The sequence below is a fragment of the Dermochelys coriacea genome, chromosome 7, assembly GCF_009764565.3.
Source record: "Dermochelys coriacea isolate rDerCor1 chromosome 7, rDerCor1.pri.v4, whole genome shotgun sequence".
Taxonomy (NCBI): domain Eukaryota; kingdom Metazoa; phylum Chordata; order Testudines; family Dermochelyidae; genus Dermochelys; species Dermochelys coriacea.
The window spans coordinates 50,262,936-50,281,670 of record NC_050074.1 but is presented as its reverse complement, the minus strand read 5'-3'; the positions used below and the strand labels follow the sequence as shown (position 1 = coordinate 50,281,670).

The 18,735-nt window shown below is 47.8% G+C and overlaps 1 protein-coding gene and 1 long non-coding RNA gene across 5 annotated transcripts in view; one reads left to right on the top strand and one right to left on the bottom strand.

Annotated features, from left to right (window-relative positions):
- LOC122460949 overlaps positions 1–18,735 on the top strand; it is a 526,129-nt gene that overhangs the window by 241,177 nt on the left and 266,217 nt on the right. The window lies entirely within an intron of this gene.
- The window catches only part of LOC119859353 (TRAF interacting protein), an 85,055-nt gene that overhangs the window by 59,242 nt on the left and 7,078 nt on the right, over positions 1–18,735 (bottom strand). For all 4 annotated transcript variants that reach the window (XR_006282595.1, XM_038411373.2, XM_043518373.1 and 1 more), the window contains exons 3-6: positions 18,016–18,073; positions 16,369–16,452; positions 4,333–4,372; positions 1,466–1,593 (exon numbers count right to left, since the gene is read on the bottom strand). Coding sequence is in view for 3 of the 4 variants with exons in the window: in XM_038411373.2 (XP_038267301.1) it covers positions 1,466–1,593; positions 4,333–4,372; positions 16,369–16,452; positions 18,016–18,073 (310 nt within the window). In the remaining variant the exon portion in view is untranslated. The remainder of the gene's footprint in view (positions 1–1,465; positions 1,594–4,332; positions 4,373–16,368; positions 16,453–18,015; positions 18,074–18,735) is intronic.

Genomic DNA, 18,735 nt, shown 5'->3' with positions numbered 1-18,735 from the left:
CAAACCTAGCAGCAAACCCAATCACTTAGAGCAAAAACATCTTGGGAAGGGCTCATTTATATCAGCTGCAACAGCACACCCTGATTTAGAGTTTTACAGCAACTGGAGCATTTGCAAGACTAGGAAATGCCAATAAGCCTCACAGAGACATTCTGTTCATTGAGATATCCCAGTGACCTATAAAACCACTGAAAAACATGAAAAGTCAGGGACAAAGTACCCTTGGGGTGAAGAGAGATTTTCACAGTTTCACCTTTTTTCTTCTGTTTAACTTGGGTGCATTAAGACTGCAGCTCGGCACTGACAGCTGGTGAAGCACAGTTTACTCGGTGGTGAAGTGCACCCCCAATACGTGGAATTTATGGCACTATCATCTCAATTAAACAGCAGCAAAGACCAATCACTATGATTAAGTTAGATCAGTTTCCCTGGGGGGCATCACAGGGACGTGGCCATCCCACTTAAGCCTGTCCTAGCTGCTATTCACTCATGAGTCATGACTATATACACAAACACACAAATTATTTCCTGTTAGTGGCTTGACTACAGAACCGGTTTGGCAGCAGTACAAGGGTTGGTCCAACCCAGCCTAAACTTGTAACTTTCTCTCTGTACATTTCAATTAACTTGCCTGGGTGGAGGAGGAAATCATTAATTAACATTAACCAATTCACACTGAACCCCACCAGGCCTACAGAAAGAGATTTAATGCAGGGCACTAGTGTCAGTCCTTAACAGAAGCTAGAGTCCCTTTCCCTAAGAGGGCATTCACTCTGATGCGATGGAAGATCAATACAGACACTGCATCAACAAGCCAGACCCAGCTCATCGCAGGCTGAACACGTCAGCATGCACTTTTGCCTTTCATTCCCTGGTCTTGAGTGGAATGCCATTTTTAAGCAGGATTCTAACAATCCACCCCAGCCACAAATCACTTATGCTAAGCACAGAGAAGACCCAATGTTTTAACATGTCAAGTACTCCAACTGCTTTAGATTCATTCAATAAAAGTGTATTGTTTCCCCAATCTCTCATCTCTTCCAAGGTGCCTGGGTCCAAAGGAGGTACCTCAGGAGATTACTGTCCCAGGGTGATGTGTGGTTAGAACTGAAAGACATAGCCTTGAAACAGTACTGCTGCCCTAGAGAACCTTAACCCTTTGCTCCCTTGGATCTTCTATAACACCACCTCCTCAAGGAGTTCAGACAAAGTTAAAGGATTATCTTAAACGGGAACACAGCCCCACTGCTCTCCTTCTACTTCACATCTCGAGAGATGGGGCCCACACACGTCACAGGGAGCTGGTTTCAGAGCCAGGAACAGAACTCTGACCTCCGAGCGCAGAGCCATCTGTCCTCTCTGCACAGGCATGAGGATAGCATGATGCAGAGGAAGAGCCAGTGAGACCGTAACCCTAGCCAGACAGGGGGTAGATCAGATGTATGCTGCCCATGGAGAAAGGTACCTTGAGAGTAGAACACAGCATCTCCGTCTCATACAGGGCTTTCTGGAGTGACTCGATGGTGGCGTTGTGAGCATCCACAGTCTCCCTCAGTGTGTCTATGATAGACTGGCAGTCTCGCTTCTCCTTCTCTGAAAGGAAATGCTCATATAGCACTTGGAACGCCTTGCCCTGGGCAACCCTGAGACCCATGGGTATAAGGGCAGATATGCAGCCAGAGTGACAGACAGGATATGTAAATTCAGATTGAGAAACTCTCCGAGACTTAGCCATTTCCCATCAGACCCCCTCCCTGCCAAATGCAATGTGTCAGACAGGACCTGTGCTAAGCAATCCCTGCACCCAGCATCAGTAGGCTTCAAACATTTCTTTACCAGTCAAGAGAAGTTCCCCTCAATGGCCTTTCAGCACTGTCCTAGCTTGCCCAGTTAATGTGGACTGAGCTAATCATCATGCGCTATCCCCCAGCTGCTCCCAAAGTCAAGCTTCGGTGCAAAGAGCCAGCATCCTTGCAGGCTGAATGAAACATTTATAGAACTACAAAGTTCTAGTGAGCTGCCTTGATGTTGCTCTCCCAGCGAGAAGTCGTGTGCACGGGGTACACGCTTAGATAGGCTTGACAGCCACTGCTGTGCACAGGAACACAGTGCCTACATGCAGAGCAATTACGCGGCTGTGCAGTTATGCTGCCATCACTCACCCTCACCACAGTCTGTCTCTCTCTGGGTGCGTGATCACAAACACACAAGCGAAGCAGCATTAAAGCACAGCTCTGCAGAATGCACTGTGGCTCTGAAAGGCCATGTGGTACTTGATTAAGGCAGATTTATCTCTCTGGAACACTTCCAGTCCTTGCATATCACAAGGCTTTAAAATCCTGTTGTTCTGATCGCCCCTCCCCCACACTAATATCCTCAATTCCAACACCTTGGCTGCCAGCAATAAAGACTTTTGGCCTCAAAGGTGTATTTGTGCCTGCCTTCAGCCACATGAGATACTGGGGTGCACAGATCCTGCTGGAACTGAAGCATGTTCCGGAGGGAGGCAGGAAAGCCAGCTGGTGGTCAGACTGACCAGTATCATGAGCTGACAGAGGCAGCAGAGAACATTTTACATCACTAGAAAGCTCCTGTTTTGCAGCAGTATAAGGCAGTGGTCCCCGCCTCTCGCAGTGCTACTACAGCAAGACATGGACAGCAAAGCAGCACTATTTTTAAGCACTATTTAAATCCACTCATCCTCCCGGTTTCCATCAGCTCTCTGGTAGTAGCTGACCATTATTGGAGAGGTATCCCACTGCACACACTTTCAGGCAGGACTTCCCCTGATGTGGTGGCAGGAGGCTAGCTCTGCAAGACTGAAGCTTTCAGGGCCAACAAATGTTTCATTTCTGGTATTTGTGACAGGAAGAAAATGTTCCAACGTGACCAGAGTGCAGCAATGCCTCCTGGGCTCTGCAGACAGATCCAGCACCTCAGCTGCTGGTCTCAGGTGCGTAGAACACTCTTCTCAGGTACACATCTGCTCTTTAGAGTCCCCTGTGGCAGCTGTGAAACTGACAAGGCTACCTTCATTCTGCTGCTGGGGAAAGCTACAAGCAGAGGCAGATTCTTGAAAAAGGAGGAATCGAAGATGGAAGCAGTGGGGGCAGAGTCCCTGAGGCTAACAGGGCAGGAGTAATAGACTATACACAGTCAGGACATAGGACAGAAGAAAGCTCCTCCTTCCCATCAGAGAGACCTTCAAGTCCAGTACCTCCTACCTAACATAAAAAAGCAAATCTGCAAAGCAATTCCTTTGGAGAGCATTCTGGTAGGAGTCCCAGCACTCTTCCCCAGAAGGTACTAACTATGTCACCGCCCCGGACTGCTTGCAAGGAGGGGCCTTGGTATAGGCATCTGATAGATTTTTTAACTGTTTTCAGGCTAATAAATAGATCTAGTCAGCTATTTCTGTCCATCTTGCATGTGTGAGAGGGCAGAGGACCCAAAAGAAAAGTGGAAACGGCTGAAACTCTCCCCACTCCAAGCTCCCTTTAAAGGTGTTTTGTGTTTTTTTAAATTTTGCTTATTGCAAACTCATGTCTCAGGATTTCTGTCACTCAGACTGACATTTTCCTTTGGCAGCTCATGATTCATGTTCTGATGACAGGCTGCCTACAGACAATTCTTAAACACATCGACACCATCCCCAGGGTTTTCACTTTCCTGCCTCCATCAAACTGACTCTAAAATTAAAGAGCCCGAGCTCTTTAAAGCAATGAGAAAATGGAAATCCACACATCAAATTGCGCCTGCTCTTTTGGGGATGCAGCATCGCAGCAGTTGAATAAATCCCAAAGTTCTCCCATTTCTCTTTGGGCCCCAATTATATGCCCTCTTCTGCCACTTTACACTTGAAGAAATGAGCTACTGACATCTGGCAACTGTGGGTCTCCTAACAAAACAGGTCTAACTCAATGAAACAATCTTTGCTTGCCACCGATTCCCACCTGGAATAAGCGCTACACTGAGCTGTCAGTGGTACGTCAGCTAGGGCAATCTTGCAAGGGACATAATTACAGCACAGCTGTATCACATAAGAGCCCTAGCATTGAACAAAGTCTACAGGTCCCTCTACTCTACTTACCAGCCCAGCAAGTTTAAGACTCATGATCCCCAGTTTGCTCTGTCCGACCAGTTTCATAGAGGCAGACCCCACTTGTACTGTAGGCTCAGAGAGCACCCTCATATACAAATGCCTCAATTTTTCTGCTGAAAACTGACCTGAAAGCCTCAGCACAAAATAAAACAGTAGCCTGCCAATCTTGCGTTTCTCTCCGCACCCTTGCTGCTAGGCAGAGTGCTCTTCCGTTTCCTTTCTGAACTCACCTTTCCCAGAGAGCTGTGCTTTCACCTTGTCCAGTTCATTCTGAAATGCAACACAAAAGAACTGGATGAGGAGCAGCACCACCCAGTAACCTTCACCTAATCCTAAAGGAGAGTTCTATGATTCCTAAATGCTTTCTCCTGGTGAGTTACATGACCAGGTGCTCAGAACAGAACAAAATAGTGAAGAATGCCCTTGTTATATGCAACATTCCCAAATGCTACTGCAGGACACATGGGGAGCACCTCAAACTGGCAGTGCTTCAGGGGAAGAACAAGACTGCCACAGAGAACATCCCAGTCTTGTCTTATCCTTGTCATTCTCTCATTTCTCACAGAGCCAGTCATTTTGACTGAGTTGAATAAGACTGGAAGGCCTCTCGGGGAAAACATTTGAAGTCAGAGGAAGAATTTTCATTACATCTTAACTAAACAAGGCAATAAGGCAAGGATCTCGAAAGACAGAACTAGATTGTTGATTATTTTTAACTAGAATTATGAGTTCAGTAGTTGAAGGGAATGTAATAGATGAAATGAAATTGGGCCGTACACACAGAACAACGGGTAGATTTGAAAATGCCCAGCTAGATAGAAAATGAAGTGAGTGAGCAAGTGTCTAGCAAAACCATATTCAGTGTTCATTCAGATCAGCTTGGATACGGATGCTTATGTGAACTGATAGTTGGCTTGCAACACCCTAAATAAAGGGCAACCAGAAACTGATCAGTATCAAGTCAGGTGAGGTGGTGTCTGGCAAGTATCATAGGGATCCAGGGAAGATCATATCTTATTAAATACACCGGACCCTTGCTAGAACGCGTGTCTATATAGTATGAATTTGCATATAATGCGGTTGCGGCCATGGTTCCCAAATTTAATTACTTTAATTGGAATTCATTTTAATGCGGTCCCCGTGTTAACGCGGTACCAAGCATGGATCCCAAATCCCGCGTTTAGCGAGGATCCAGTGTACCTTCATTAGCAAGCTGGAGAAGGGAGAAAATAGCATGTTAATTTAATTAACAGATACTAAATTGGTAAATGCTGTAAACCCAGTGAGGATACAATGGGGACCTACGAGGGGTTGGAAAAGTGGGCAGAGAATAAATCAAGTGAAGCCAATACATCTGGAGAAAAAAATCAAACATGCTTAATGGGAGAAAGAAACCTGAAAAGCAGTAATATTAAGACCTGCAGGGGACAGGAGACAGCAAGCTGGACAAGAGCTGCAATATAAACTAGACAGCAAGAAATGCCAACACAATGCAGAAGCTGCATATGTGGAGGCATCCTGTCAGAGCCTCTCTCTCTCTCTCTCTACATGGTACCTAGAATATTGTGTTCAGTTCTGTCATCAGTTTGCCAGAAAGATATTGAAAAATGGAGGAATTCAAAGAACAGCAACAAAAATGATCAGGGAGCTGGAGGGACGAGACTGACGTTTGGCTGACAGCTAAGGGATGGGGGAGCAGAAGCCACAGGATTTACAGTTTATACCTATTTGAAAGGTGTAAACACCCTGGATGGAAAGAAGCTAGTTACTGTGAGGCGCCTGGCTATAATTAAAGGCTTGTCTGCACAGGGAAATTGACCAGAATTAACTATTGCAGAATAGCTCCCCATGTGGACCCTATTTTGGAATAATTAGTGTGCTCAAATAGTGCACTAATTATTCCAGAATAAAAGTGATTTATTCTAAAATAGAATGTCCACTTGGGGAACTATTCTGGTCAATTTCCCCATAAAGACAAGACGTAAAAATAATAGGATAAGACTAGGAAAATTTAGGCTGAACAGGATAAGTGAGCCACGTTTTGCTTTAGAATAGTCTCCAAATGAAAAAGGAAACCCTGCCATCTCAACTACTCCTGCATTGACACGAAGATGAAACTGCGTAACCAAGAAGGCTTTTCTATCACCCAGTACTGATGGTTTACAATTCTGTACATGATTGTCATACACAAGCACTGCAAGCTAACCTTCCTCCAGAAGCTCAACATTACACATTTAAACTATTTTGAAGACATTGCAGGGCAACAGGAAGCATTCAATGTGATGGTATTGCTCAGCTTGCCCCTGTGCCCTGTTAATATAAAACAGTAAACTGAGATTAAGCACTACGTGAAACAAATTAAACTATTTGCATACAAAGACCTGCAGTTCTCTCCTGGTACTAAAGGGCCCCGCTTCTTGCTAATTAGTGAAGATGCATGCTGGGGAGCCAATGGCTTGCTCCTGTAGTTGCAAGATTTGTTCTGTATGGGACATAGCACATTAATCTCAAGTATCTGTGTTTAGGGCAAAAAGAGTGCCCTCACAGCAATGCCTAGGAGCACAGGAGCAAGACTTCACTGAAGAATCAAGCAGGAAGAGGAAACTAGGTGGAAAGAGAATGAGACCCCAGAAAGAGCTGCAAAAGTGTTAAAGAAACATGAAATAGAAAACAGTCAATGGCAAGAAAAAAGAAAAGGAGTACTTGTGGCACCTTAGAGAAACAAATAAATTTGTTAGTCTCTAAGGTGCCACAAGTACTCCTTTTCTTTTTGTGAACACAGACTAACACGGTTGCTACTCTGAAAAGTGGCAAGAAAAATTGCTTTTCTAGAGAAATCTTTTTTCTAGCCAGCCCACAGAAAGAGTGCCACTCATCTATTTAGCATGCATTCAAACTAGTTCTTGCAAGCATAAAGGCAGCATTTATCTGCTCCAAGTCATAGTTTTAGATGGCTATGGGTAGTTAGACATGTTTTATAGGATGTCTTCATCTGTTCTGCACATCTCTTCTAGCCCTCAATATATGTTAGCTGTATCTCAAGATGACACGGTTACCTACGTTAATGTCTTGCATCTCCCCCCCCGCCCCCTACACACATATATGAAATACACAGCAGTTGCCATGATGATGCTAATTATGGTAATCACTGCACATGCTGATTTTAAACACAAGAGGGTATAAGAATCCCATTATACCAAGGTCAAGGCAATTTTCTTGTTTTTAAACAATTGACTCAGACATGCAGAAGTAGGACTTTGTCACTGCTAAACTACTGACTTGAAGACAGAGCACCATAATATCCTGATTTAACTCTTTGCATTCAGTATTCCAAAGCTAAACATCATACACACTGCTATCAAGAGATTTGTTCACGTACATCCCTAATCAAAGCAGTTTTCATGCAGTTAACAGTGTCACAGTGTTACTCTGATGCTCATTTTAAGAGAGAAAGCATAAAGGTACAGATTTCCCTATGCTGCTTTGTTTAAAGGCATTTCTGGTCAATTTCAATGAGTTAAAAGTAGGTTGGGGTACCAGACCTGCTCCCATGTCAAATGTGGGATTTTGAGAAAATAAATAAATAAATAAAAAACAGAGGAGGTAGTCATACCATTTGATAATGCTCTTTCCATTCCACTAGAATCTCAGGAGGATGTAAAATAGCTACTAAAGTTAGACATTTTTAAATCAGCAGGCATGGATAATTTGCATCCAAGAGTTTTGAAGGAGTTGTCCGAGGAGCTCACTGAACCATTAATGTTGATAAGTCTTGGAACTCTAGGGAAAGTTCCAGAAGACGAAGAAAGCTAATGTGCCAATTTTTTAAAAAGGGTAAATTGGATAGCCTGGTTAGTTACATGCCTGTCAGTCTGACATTGTTCCCAGACAACGTAACGGAGCAGCTGATAATGGGATTAGATTAATAAAGAATTAAAGGAAGGTAGTATAATTAAATGCCAATCATCAACCTCAGTTTATGGAAAACAGATCCTGTCAAACTAACTTGGTATTTTTTTTTGCTGAGATTATAAATTTGGTTGATAAAGGTAACAGCACTGATGGAAACAACTTCTATAAGGCATTTGACTTTGTATTGCATGACATTTTGATGAACTAGAACATAAAATTAACATGGCACACATTAAATGGATTAAAAACTGGTTAACTGATAGGTCTCCAAATGTAACTGTAATCAGGGAATCATCATCTAACAGGTGTGTTTCCAGTAGAGTCCTGCAGGGACTGATCTTGGCACTGTGTTATTTAACATTTTTATCAATGACCTAGAAGAAAACGTAAAATCGTCACTGAAAATGTTTGCAGATGACACAAAAATTGGGGGAGTGGTAAATAGTGATGAGGACAGAACACTGATACAGAGTGATCTGGATTGCTTGGTAAACAGTGTGCATTTTAATATGGTTAAATGTAAATGGATACATCTAGGAACAAAGAATGTAGGCCATACTTGCAGGATGGGGAACTCTATCCTGGGAAGTAGTGACTCTAAAAAAGATTTGGGGGTAGTGGTGATAATCAGCTGAACATGAGCTCCCAGTGCAACCTAGTGGTCAAAAGGGTTAATGCGATTCTTGGATGCATAAAACAGAAGAATCTCAAGTAGGAGCAGAGAGGTTATTTTATTTCTGTATTTGGCACGGTTGCCACTGCTGCTACAATAGCGTGACCAGTTCAGGTGTCCACAATTCAAGAAGGATGTTGATAAACTGAAAAGGGCTCAGAGAAGAGACATGAAAATTAAAGGATTAGAAAACCTGCCTTATATAGACTCAAGGAGCTCAATCTCTTTAGTTTAACAAAGAAAAGATTAAGGGGTAACTTGATCAGTCTATCAGTACTTACACAGGGAACAAATATTTAACAATTGGCTCTTCAGTCTAGTAGAGAAAGGTCTAACACCATCCAATGGCTGGAAGTTGAAGCTCAGATTCTGACTGGAAATAAGGTGTAAATTTTTAATGGTGAAAATAATTAACCATTTCAACAATTTAACCAGGGCCATGGTGGAGTCAGTGACAAGTTTTAAATCAAGATTGGATGTTTTTCCTCAAAGATCTGCTCTAGGAATTATTTTGGGGAAGTTCTCTGGTCTGTGACACAGGAAGTCTCACACGAGATGATCACAATGATCTTTTCTGACCTTGGAATCTATGAATCACTCCACCCTTGTTACTGTGTGCAAGACCCATAAACAGGGAAAAAATCCCTGACAATACATGGAAACAGTGACTCACTGTGACAAAGTGGGGTTTTTTCAATGGTTTGCATGCTGAGAGGGTGGGACGCAGTTTCTCTAGGTATTACTGGTTTAACGAGGGAATGGGAGAAGGAGTTTGTTATTACAGAGGACCAGCGACAGAACTTGGGACCCCAGCCAACAGCCTGGAGAATGGATCCCCAGTGATTGGTGACCAGCTCAGGAGTCACAGCTAGTTCTGGCTAGTGGGAGGACAATAGACTATGAAGACAGGACCTGGATGACCTGACCAGCCAGTTTCAGCCAGAGGAGAACAAAGGATGGCTGAGAGGAGAGGAGGCCCAGACAACCTGGTTTACTTGGACAGAAGACAAGGGACAGAGGCGGGGCTTGGGGGGCTTGGGGGAGGTGATATCAGATGCCCAGCTGGAAAGCACAGGGGCTTGGGACTGGAGAGAGAGCAGGCAGAGCCCACCTGGATGCAGGGGAGACTTAGATGTACTGTGCTGAGGGAGGCCAGGCCTGAGGGCACTAAGAGTTTTCTATGCTGTGTTCAGATGCTCAATAAACCCTTCCTTTTTAAGATGGCTGAGAGTCACTCCAGTCTAGAGAGCAGGGTTACATTACCACCTCTGGGAGTGGAGGCCTCGGGGTCCAGAGCGAGTGGACTCCCTCAGGGGGCCCACGGCGAGAGATAGGCGTGCTAAGGCTCAGAAATTGCAGTTCCAAGAAGCGGAGGGGCTTAACCCCTAAGAGAGAGTGGACCTCTGAGAGGGGCTGTCACACTGAAGAGGGTTCCCCCCAGGGACCATACGGGGCTAAGAGTGGGCACAACTTGTGAGTCTGTGGTAGCAGAGGATGGTTTGTGGACACACCCTGTAGACGGTTGGCTGTGAGCACAGGCGCTTTGCAGTGAGTGGCTGCCAGCAATAAAATGAGGGAATTGAAGGAACCACCGTGGAAATGGCTTATAAGAAGCTTCGTAAGAGGGACCTGGCATGTCTGTGGACGGAGGGAAGGCGGGGGGAGAGAGAGAGAGAGAGACAGAGACACACACACTGGAGCAGATGGTGGCTCAGCTTGTAGAGAATGACAGTCTGAGGAACAGGCTCCAGATCCCAGGGGGGCTCCCGGGATGCTTGGAGAGCCGAGGAGTAGCCGTGGGAGCAGTCCATGTAGAGGCTGGGAGTCTATCAGATCTAACTCCTCAGTCAGCACAGGGGGCCTGCAGTCAGGTTTCTCCCTGGAAGAGCTGTGAAGGCTGGAGCTGAAAGCAAAGGAGCTGGAGGAGCAGAGGCTGGCAGACTGTGCAGGACAGCAAAAGCACGAGTTGGAGGAGAGGCAGGACAAGAGGGCCTGCTGGGGGGTAAGTGGGAAAGGGTCCCGAGACACCAGTTTTGTGGGGACTCTAGACACCAAACTATTGCCCCAGCTTAAGGAGGAAGGGATATTGATGCCTACCGCACAGCCTTTGAGAAGGCTTGTGATCTGAACTAGATTGACCCCCACAGGCTCCGCTGTCTAACCCCCCTGCTGGGTCCGAAAGTAGCTGGGAGCAGCTTACATGCCAGAGGCTGTGTGCGAACAGCCCAGGAGTGAAGGTTCTCACAGCAGAGCAGGGTAAGGCTGGCTCCCAGAGTCAAGGATTGGAATGGCCTAGCAGATCACTGGTCCAGACAACACTAGAGGGGAATGTCACAAGGGGACTATGACCTGTTCAAACAGGCTTTGCTGATGAAGTTTGAACTGACCTCCGAGGCATACAAGAAACTATTCCTGGGTGTACTCAGAACCCCAGGTGTCACTTACAAGGAGGTCACTAATCTGCTGGGGGAATATATTTGTAAGTGGAGGAAGGGCACAGGGGCCACTACCACAGAGGACATGTATAACCTGGTGGGGGGTTGGAGCAGCTGTATGACATCTGCCCTCCAGACCTTAAGATGTGGTTAGTGGACCGGAAGCCTAAAGATCTGCACTGACGAATGAGTTTGTGGACAGCAAATTGGGGGCAGGAGGGAGACTCATATTAGGGACTCGGAAGGGGAGTCACCCAGAGACCTCTCAAAGGTGAGACTCCAGGAAGCCCAACTCAGGGGCGCCAATGAATGCTGGGGTGGACCGACGCCCCTCGTAGAAATGTAGGGACCTGAAATGTAATTGCTGTTGCCAGAAAGGACACAAGATGTTACAATCCCTGAAAATGAAGGAAATGGCAACAAAGCAGAACTGGGTGTCAACTGGGTGGAAACCCACTGAGTGGGGGCACTGCCAGTCTAGGCGGCTGCAGTTGATAGGGCTGTGCCAGGTCAGGCCAGCAGGACAAGATGGGGCTCCAGGTACAGAGTGCCCATATTCAATCCGCTGGGTGAGCCTGGGACAGGCCACATCATCCCCATTGAGGTGGGGGGAAGGAGCGTCCAGGGGTTCTGGGACATGGGTGCAGAGGTGACACTTGCGTGGCCCAAGGTGGACCCAGAACAGCTAGCGCCCAATGCATACATGACCCTGAGGAGAGTGTTTGGGCCCTCCGTCAAGGTACCTGTAGCAAGGATACATCTGAAATGGGGAGCTAAGGAGGGACCCAAAGAGGCTGGGAAGCATAATCACCTGCCTACCGGGGTGCTAATGGGTAATGACTTGGAGAACTGGCTGGCTGGCACTCAGAGCACCCTGGTCCTTACCTGGAGCCAGAGCGGGACACAGGACCTCTGGACGGTGGGGTACCAAAGCACTGAGGGTAGGGCTTGACAGGGCTGGGGCTGGAGCCTCCGTCCCAAGGTGGGGAAACTGAAGCACCACCAACCAGGGCTGTACGCTCAAACCCAGCAGCTGAATTCCAGATGGAGCTGCAGGAGGATCCCTCCTTGGAGAAGGCTTGCTGGCCACAGCGGTGCAGGATCCCAGGGGGATGACCACCAGGAGAGATTCCTGTGGGAGAAGAGAGTCCTGTACCAGGAATGGGTTGGTTCGGGGCAAACTGAAGCTTGGAAAGCCAGGAGGCAGTTGGTGGTTCCCCAGAGGTACCACCGCAGACTGTTGTTCTTGGCCCACAATATTCCCCTTGAAGGGCATAAGCAGGGCAACCTGGTCGAGGAAGAAATGCATCCTGGTGGTGACAGATTTCACTACGCGCTACCCCAAATCAGTGGCTTGTCCTCAATTGAGGCAAACACTGTGGCAGATGAGCTGCTGACCATTTTCAGCAGAGTGGGGCTCCCCCAAGGAGGTCCTTACAGACCAGGGGTCCAACGTCATGTCAATCCTACTCAATGCTTGTGGGAGAAGTGTGGGGTCCGACTAAGGAGACCAGACGGGACTGTCTTGATTTTTAGTTCTTTGTCCTGCATCCTGACCGATGCACGATCAGGATGGCATTTGTCCCAATACTGTGGCTTTGGCTGCTCTGGCTGCCTTTTTTTTTTTTTTGGGGGGGGGGGGGGGGGGTCGGGAGGTGCGCTTCGGCAACTCCGCTCCGGCCGCTTTTTTTTCCCTTTTACTTCCCCCATATGATCCAATATTTTATCCGTTTCAACTGGTCATCCTAGGTCAGACACACCTGGGCCTCAGCATATCACCTTCAGTCCAACGGGACTTTAAAGATGATGCTGAAAACATTTATGGACCAGCTCCCGTAAGACAGAAGTATTTACCCCACCTGCTGTTCACATACAGGGAAGTGCCACAGGAATCCACAGGGTTTTCCCTGTTCGAGTTGCTGTATCAGAGTAGGTTAAGGGGACCCCTAGACTTGATTAGGGATGATTTGGAAGGGAAGACCTCTCCCGATGGAGAATCAGTGGTGGAGTATGTACTGACCTTCTGGGAAAAGCTTGTGGAGCTCATCGACCTGGCTGGGGAAAGCTGGCCAGGGCACAGAGGAAGCAGGTGGTCTGGTACGATCACTCAGCACGTGCCCGCTCCTATGCTACTGGGGACCAGGTGATGCTTTTCATCCCTGTGAGGAAGAGCAAGGTGCCAGCTGCCTGGGACAGCCCCTTCAAGGTCATCAGACAGGTAAATGAGATGAACTATATAGTGGAACTGTCCAACCGGGCACAGTGCTACCGGGTGTACCATGTCAACATGATGAAACCCCACTGGGACAGGGAGAAGTTGGTGCTGGCTGTGTGCGGGCAGTGGGAGGAGAAGGGAGAGGATCCCTTGGTGGGACTCCTCCCTGAGGTGTGGGCTGACCCCTCACTGGAATCAATTCCCCTCTCAAACCAGCTAACCCTTGCCCAGCAGGCTGAGATCAGAGAGGTGCTGCATTCATACTGGCAGCTGTTCTCCAACTGCCCTGGGCTCACTAACCTGGCTGTTCACCGGGTAGAGATGGGAGCCAACCTTCCAATCAGGTATTCACCATTTAGGGTCACTGGGAAAACAGACATGCTGGCTTTAGGGGTGATCCAGCCATCCTCCAGCCCCGGCCTCTCCCGTGGTGCTGGTCCCCAAGGAGGATGGGTTGATCCGGTTCTGGTGTGGACTATTGGAAACTCAATGCCATCACCATGTCCAATGCCTAACCCATGCCTAGGACCGATGAGATCATAGACAAGTTGGGGGTGGTCTGGTACTTCACTAACATGGATCTCACCAAAGGCTACTGGCAGGTGTCTTTGGACCCAGAGGCCAGGGCGAAGTCTGCCTTCACCACCTCAGTAGGGCTCTTCGAGTTCCTGGTCTTGCCTTTTGGCCTCAAGGGGGCACCTGCCACCTTCCAGTGCTTGGTGGACCAGTTACTAAGGGAGACAGAGGACTTTGCTCTAGCATATATTGACTATATCTATGTCTTTAGTCAGACCTGGGAAGAACATGTGTCCAAGGTGAAGAGGGTGCTAGGTTGCCTCCAGGATGCAGGACTGACCATAAAAGCTGGAAAGTGCACGGTGGGGATGGCAGAGGTGTCATACTTGGGCCACAAGGTGGGGAGTGGCCACCTGAAGCCGGAGCTGGCCAAAGTGAAGGCAATCAAGGATTGGCCCACTCACCAGACTAAGAAGCAGGTCCAGGCTTTCATTGGGATGGAGGGGTACTACCAGAGGTTTGCGCCACACTTTAGCACTTGGTGCCATCCTGGCAGCTCTCCTCATGGAGCTTTATAGGAAGAGAAAGGCGGACAAGGTGGTCTGGACTGAACAGTGCCAGAAGGCTCTCTATGTGCTGAAGGGGGCATTCATCCAAAGCCCGGTGCTGGTAAACCCAGATTTTAACAAATCCTTCCTGGTGTCCACCGATGCCTCAGAAACTGGGCTGGGTGCAGTGCAGTGCTGTGCTGTGCTAAGCTAATGCAAATGGATACTAAGGGGGAGAGACACCCCATTGCATACCTGAGCAAGAAGCTGCTGCTGCCCCGGGAGCAGCACTATGTGACCATAGAGAAGGAAAGCCTGGCCATGGTGTGGACTCTTAAAAAATTGCAGCCATATCTATTTGGGCAGCGTGTCACTGTGTACACTGACCATTTGCCCGACATGGCTGCACCAAATGAAAGGGGCTAATGCCAAGCTGCTGAGCCATACCCTGCTCCTCCAGCGTTATGACATGGTTCATGTGAAGGGGAGTGCCAATGTTATAGCCGATGCTTTATCATGGGGCGGAGGCCCTGAACTTCCCTAAGTCACGGCTAAGTGACCCTGCTCACTTCAGACTGAAGGAGGGAGAGATGTGATGAAGTGCGGGGTTTTATTGTTTTGGGTTTTTTTTCCCCAATGGTTTGCACGCCAAGGAGGGGGACGCAGTTTCCCTGAGTGTTACCGGTTTAACGAGGTGATAGAAGAGAGAGTTTGTTGTTAAGGAGGACCAGCGAGGGAACTTGGGACCCCAGCCAATGGCCTGGAGAATGGATACCCCAGCGACTGGTGATCTGGAGGCCCAGCTCAGGAGTAACAACCAGTTTTGGCCAGTAGGAGGACAACGGGCTGCGAAGAGAGGACCCTGGTGACCTGACCAGCCGGTTCCAGCCAGAGGGGAGCAAAGGACGCCTGAGAGGAGAGGAGGCCCAGGTGACCTTATTTACCTGGATAGAAGATAATGGACAGAGGCGGGGCTTGGGGGAGGGGATACCAGATGCCCAGCTGGAAAGCACAGGGGCTTGGGGCTGGAGAGAGAGAGAGAGAGCAGGCAGAGCCCACCTGGATGCAGGAGAGACTTAGATGTACTGTGCCTGAGAGCCCCGAGAGTTTCCTATGCTGTGTTCAGATGCTCAATAAACCCTCCAGTTTTACGCTAGCTGAGAGTCACTTCAGTCTAGAAAACAGGGTTGCATTATTCCCTCTGGGAGTGGAGGCCCCGGGGATCCAGAGTGAGTGGACTCCCTGAGGGGGCCCACGGCAAGAGACAGGCGTACTAAGGCTCAGAGAGGTGTGGTTCCAGGAGGCGGAGGGGCTTAATCCCCGAGAGAGAGGGGACCCCCAAGGAAGGCTGTCACATTGATGGGGGTTCCCCCAAGGACCGTACGGGACCAAGAGTGGGCATGACCTATAAGTCCATGACACTCATCTAAAACACAGAGGACAGTTAAATGCATAAAGTGAACGAACTGAGTGTACCTTTAATAGGCCCTTCCCCAGGAGAGTTAGAGGATAATCCTCCTATGCCCAGGTTCTCCAAGGTTTGCTGACTAGCTTGATAGAACTCGCGACTCCCTCCACCCCAGGCTGCCGGAAAGCTTCGTCTCCCAGCCTTCCACAACAATCAAGGAGCCTCAAGAACAAAAGGAGTTTGAACAGTTTAACATATGGGAAGGGCTTCAGGGAATATGACAAGTGAAAGGGAAGGAGTGAAGGGGTGGAGATGGCTTCCTCATTTGAAAGAAAAGCAGGGACCATGTGAAGCACCACGTGAAGGTTTTCAGCAGGAAGAGCTGAGGGGACCTCAGTGGCGAGGACAGGGACAGAAAGCAGAGAGGCAAACAGGAGAAAGAACACCAACATCCAGCTTTGAAATCCAGAACTGTTTAGAGACTCCACCAGTAACTGAAAGAAGCTGTTGGGACAGACTGTGGCTCCAGGCTGCTGTTAAGGGAACTCAATCAGAATACCTGTAGGCTTTCTGCATCCAGTGACATCTGCTCCTCCAGGGCAACATCAAAGAACAGTTTATTGATGATGTGTCTTTTGCTGACCTAGGTAAGACATGGAAGAGGATCAGAGTCATGAGCGTGAAAATGCAGGGAGAGCCTTTCCTGCTAGGCAGACAGCTACAATGGGAGAAGGTTACTGTCCCATCACAAGATGGTAATGTGTGGCATGGCTGGTGGAAGTCAGTTCACACAGCTGGCATCTCTATGGTGAGATCCTGTTTTGGATCTGTCACCCAAGCATTGAGATTTACAGTCGTCACTCCAGGCAAGATCCTGGAATTATAACAGAAAGATTCAGGTTTCAGAGTAGCAGCCGTGTTAGTCTGTAGTCACAAAAAGAAAAGGAGTACTTGTGGCACCTTAGAGACTAACAAATTTATTTGAGCATAAGCTTTCGTGAGCTACAGCTCACTTCATCGGATGCATTTGGTGGTGCATTTTCAAACTCCTTTCTCTTTTTGAGAAAGATTCAGGCATTTCTGAGTCAAGAGCAGCTTGTTCTCTGGCAGCTCAGACCCAGAAGCTGATGCTCACCCAGTGCCAAACCCAAACACAGAAGTTCGTGCTGCTCTCTGTATGCAGAGGGTGCTCTTACTGAGTGCAGTAGCTCTCCCCACCTCCCCCATGCCGTTACAGCTTTGTGTTTTAAGTATTATATGCAGTCATGACACCAGCTAATTGCATAGTTACTGCTACATAAGATGTTATTTTGTGAGTAACTCCATGATAACCCAGAGATGTAAGAGGTGGTGAAGAATACAGGGAATCAACAAGTCAGGGAAGAAACAAGGGCCAAGACCTTGAAAGGAAAGAAAAAGACAGGAGCACACCTATAAAATTAACATGCTGGCTGCAAACTGACTCCTCCATGTAACTCAGCTCAGAGCATAGCCAATACTAGCACAAGCCAAGACCCCCAATCTTGACAGTTACTGTAATGTGAGGCACAAGAACCAGACTAACTTAAGAAATATGGTCTTGAGGTTCAGGCACTGAGCTGGGACTCAGAAGAGCTGGATTCAGTTCCTGGTTCTGCCCAGACTCCCTGGGTGACCACGAGTGAGTCACTGAATCTCTTGCCTTGGTTCCTAATCTGTAGGAGGGAGATGATCCTTCCTGTCTCCCACCCTCTGTCTTTTTTCCCCTCTTTAGGCTGAGTGCTCCAGAGCAGGGACTGTCTCTCACTGTGTGTATGTGCAGTGTCCTGATCTCAGCTGGAGAAGCTAGGAAGTACTGTAATACAAATCTCAGGCCTAGATTATTTTCTAGCTCCCTCCACCCCTTTTCCATTTAGTGCTAGTGAAGTTTTGCCACAGTAAAAGCCCTGAAGGCCTGGCAGCAGCAAAACATGCTTCCCAATGTGCCCCAATCTGGCCTGGAGAGGCTTTGAGGGAGGATTTCAATCTCCATGGTCCATTCACTCCTTAACCTCTCTGCTAGAGTGTAAGTAGTGACATCCAGCACAGTCTGATGGTGACTGAGAGGTGACAGCCAATCTCTGTATGCCATCAACGCCTCTGTGCCCTCAGGCCTGAGCTCCGGCAGTGCTGGTAGACAGCATTGGGATATAGAAATACAGTGTTTTATTCAGGATTAAGGATTTACCTGGATTCTACACTGTGGACAAGTCCAACTCGGTGCAGTGTCAAACCACTGGATGAGACTGAGGGAGAAAGAAAAAAATATACAGTGAATGGTTATAATTTAAGATCATCTATTCTAAAGGTTGTCAACCAAGGGCTACATTGCTAACCTACCAGGAAGCAGAGGAACAATATCTATCAAATGGAGGATGTTTGGGACATGCTTTAAGCTCCCCAGGAGAACAGCATGTGGAGAAGAATGTCCAATCTGATGTTAGGAATTGGGTCTTCAGAGCACCTTAAGAACTGCGTGATTACTTGCAGCAAAAGAAATAGCTTAGCCAGTCATATCCAAAGGGCACGGTTCCCCTTACCCCCCCCCCCCAACCATTACTGAGCAAAGCGATCCCCAGATGTTCTTTTCATTAAAGTCAGTGACCATCGCCAGGGTGATTCATTTTGATGTGGTGCGCCCTGGTAAAACATGTCCCTTCTGCCTCCACACGCTCAGTTGATCCTACAGGAAGAGCACATGCCTCCAGCTCAAATCACTTGCAAAGGAACTCCAACAAAAGCATGAATTGATTAGGATTGTTTCATCTTTAGCCTGCTCCTGCTGAAGTGCATGGACAAGCACTTTATGTAGAAGCAACACAATGGCGTCATCTCTGATGGAGAAGGCAAGGAAACCAAGACCACAGATGGGGAAGGGACAAGTGTGAAGGGGGAGGGAGCAGCACCT